Consider the following 2,261-nt stretch of genomic DNA (forward strand, 5'->3'; position numbering starts at 1 on the left):
AGGGGCTCAGATTCCTCCTCGACCACGAGGATGCGGGTCATGATGCCTCCAACTTTCCTCCTGCTGCTCTCGGGGCCCTGACCAAGACCTGGGCGTGTGAGTGCGGGGTCGGGAGGAAACGGCCTCTGCGGGGGGCGGAGCCAGGGGACCGCGTGGCGGTGGCACAGGCACCCAGGTGATGCGGGGTCGGTGAGCCGAGGAGTCGAAAGAAAGATTTCTTAGACTCTTAAGATCTGGCAGTAGTGCTCTTTTATTTAGAGAATAGAATAGCATGGGGACAGGACCCATGGGCAGTCAGAGCTTCTGCTGCCGCCGCTGCTGCTGCCCCCGCTGGCATGGGGACAGGGCCCATGGGCAGGCAGAGCTGGTGCGTGGGGCCAGGACCCACGGGCAGTCAGAGCTCCTGCTGCTGCCCCGAGTTGAGGGTTACGGTTAATTTTATAAGGCATGGGTATGTGAGTCATTTCTTTACAAGACAAAGGAAAGAACATGAAAAAAGTTAAAATGGTATCAGTGCAGGTGGGGTCTGGTCGTTGGGTGATCCCATGACTTTTAGACAAGAATCAAATTGGATTAAGTAAAGGTCAGAAGCCACCACCCTAAATCAGTTACATGAGATTGCCAGACAGCAACCAACTTAAGTTCTTGCCTTCCCCATTAAGAGTTTCTAGGGATAAGGTCATCTCTCTTCTTCTTCCTGGTACAGAGAGGGAGGCACCTTTTACAGATAGAGATTTACCTTACAAATGTGAATGTGTCCCAACAAGGGCAAGTTCCATTCCCCAGAACCTCCTTCCCTGTCCCAGTTTATCGAAAGCAATCAGCCCAAAACAATCCGGATGCCAAAGAGACATATCCTGGGGTGGCCAATTTCAGGTCCCTACAAGGTCATCCCCCCTTCCTTCACAAATGCAAATGTCTCTCAAAAGGACAAGCAAAACTCCAGTCCTCAGAGCCTCCTTCTCATCTGCAGTTTTAAAAGTAACCAGCCTAAAATCCTCATCACAGGGAAGGCGCGTCTCCGCGGACGCAGCCCAGACCCTCTATCTCAGCCTGACCCCTCCCTTCTCCCGCCCCCTCATCTTTTCACCCCAAGTCCCCAACCTTCTCGGACCTGCCGCCCCTTTTCCGTCTCCCGAGCCCCTTCCCCCTCCCGGCCTCATCACCCTCGGGGACCCGCGCTAGAACGAGGGTTGGGCCGGGTCCGGGGTCTCAGCCCCTCCCCGCCCCCAGGCTCCCACTCCATGAAATATTTCAAAACCGCCGTGTCCCGGCCCGGCCGCGGGGAGCCCCGCTTCATCGCCGTCGGCTACGTGGACGACACGCAGTTCGTGCGGTTCGACAGCGACGCCGCGAGTTCGAGGATGGAGCCGCGGGCGCCGTGGGTGGAGCAGGAGGGGCGGGGGTATTGGGAACCGGAGACGCGGACCGTCAAGGGCACCGCACAGAGTTTACTAAAGAAACTGAATGCCGCATGTGTCAACTACAACCAGAGCGAGGCCGGTGAGAGACGCGGGCCCAGGTCGCGACCTCCCATCCCCATGGACGGGCCGGGGTCTCCCCGAGTCTCCGGGTCCGAGATTCACCCCGAGGCTGCGGGACCCGCGCGGCCCCCGACCCGGGAAGAGCCGGCAGGGACTTTCCGCGGTTTCATTTTCAGTTTGGGTTTAATATCTGCGTGTGGGCGGGGCCGAGTAGGCGGGGCTGACCTCTGGGCGGGGTCAGGGTCTCACAGCTACCGGTTGTGTATGGCTGCTACTACGTGGGGCCAGATCTGTGCCTCCTCCGCGGGTACAGACAGGTCGCCTACGACGGCGCCGATTTCATCGCCCTGAACAAGGACCTGCACCCTGGACCGCGGCGGACACGGGGGCTCAGATCTCCCGGCGCAGGTGGGAGGCGGCCGGTGTGGCGGAGCGCTGGAGGAACTACCTGGAGGGCACGTGCGTGGAGTAGCTCCTCAGATACCTGGAGAACGGGAAGGAGACGCTGCAGCGCGCGGGTACGAGGGGACACGGGGCCTCCCGATCTCCTCTCGGGTTGGGGGCGTCCGACAAAGAGAGAAGGAAAATGGGATCACTGTCAGAATACTGTCTCTCAGGAGGGGGAGGAATCCCCCCAGGTTTTCATATTTTGTGATAGTGACTTGCACAGAGGGCCTGCCGTTGTTCTCTAAAGGACACTTAGGGAATCCAATTTCTTCAGGGGTCGAAGGTGAGACCATGCCTGAAATTGCTCATCATTGGTCCCCTTTGACCCTG

General features: G+C 58.8%; 1 protein-coding gene across 1 annotated transcript; it reads left to right on the forward strand.

Moving 5' to 3' along the window:
- Positions 1 to 1,199: 1,199 nt before the first annotated feature.
- On the forward strand, positions 1,200 to 1,892 carry LOC124234619 (class I histocompatibility antigen, Gogo-B*0101 alpha chain-like; the record flags this gene model as incomplete). Its single annotated transcript, XM_046651943.1, has 2 exons — positions 1,200 to 1,659; positions 1,773 to 1,892. Coding segments are annotated over exons 1-2 (535 nt in total), but the record flags the coding sequence as incomplete, so codon positions are not given.
- Positions 1,893 to 2,261: the final 369 nt, after the last annotated feature.

This window comes from Equus quagga, unplaced genomic scaffold (assembly GCF_021613505.1).
Source record: "Equus quagga isolate Etosha38 unplaced genomic scaffold, UCLA_HA_Equagga_1.0 97070_RagTag, whole genome shotgun sequence".
NCBI classification, from domain to species: Eukaryota; Metazoa; Chordata; class Mammalia; order Perissodactyla; family Equidae; genus Equus; species Equus quagga.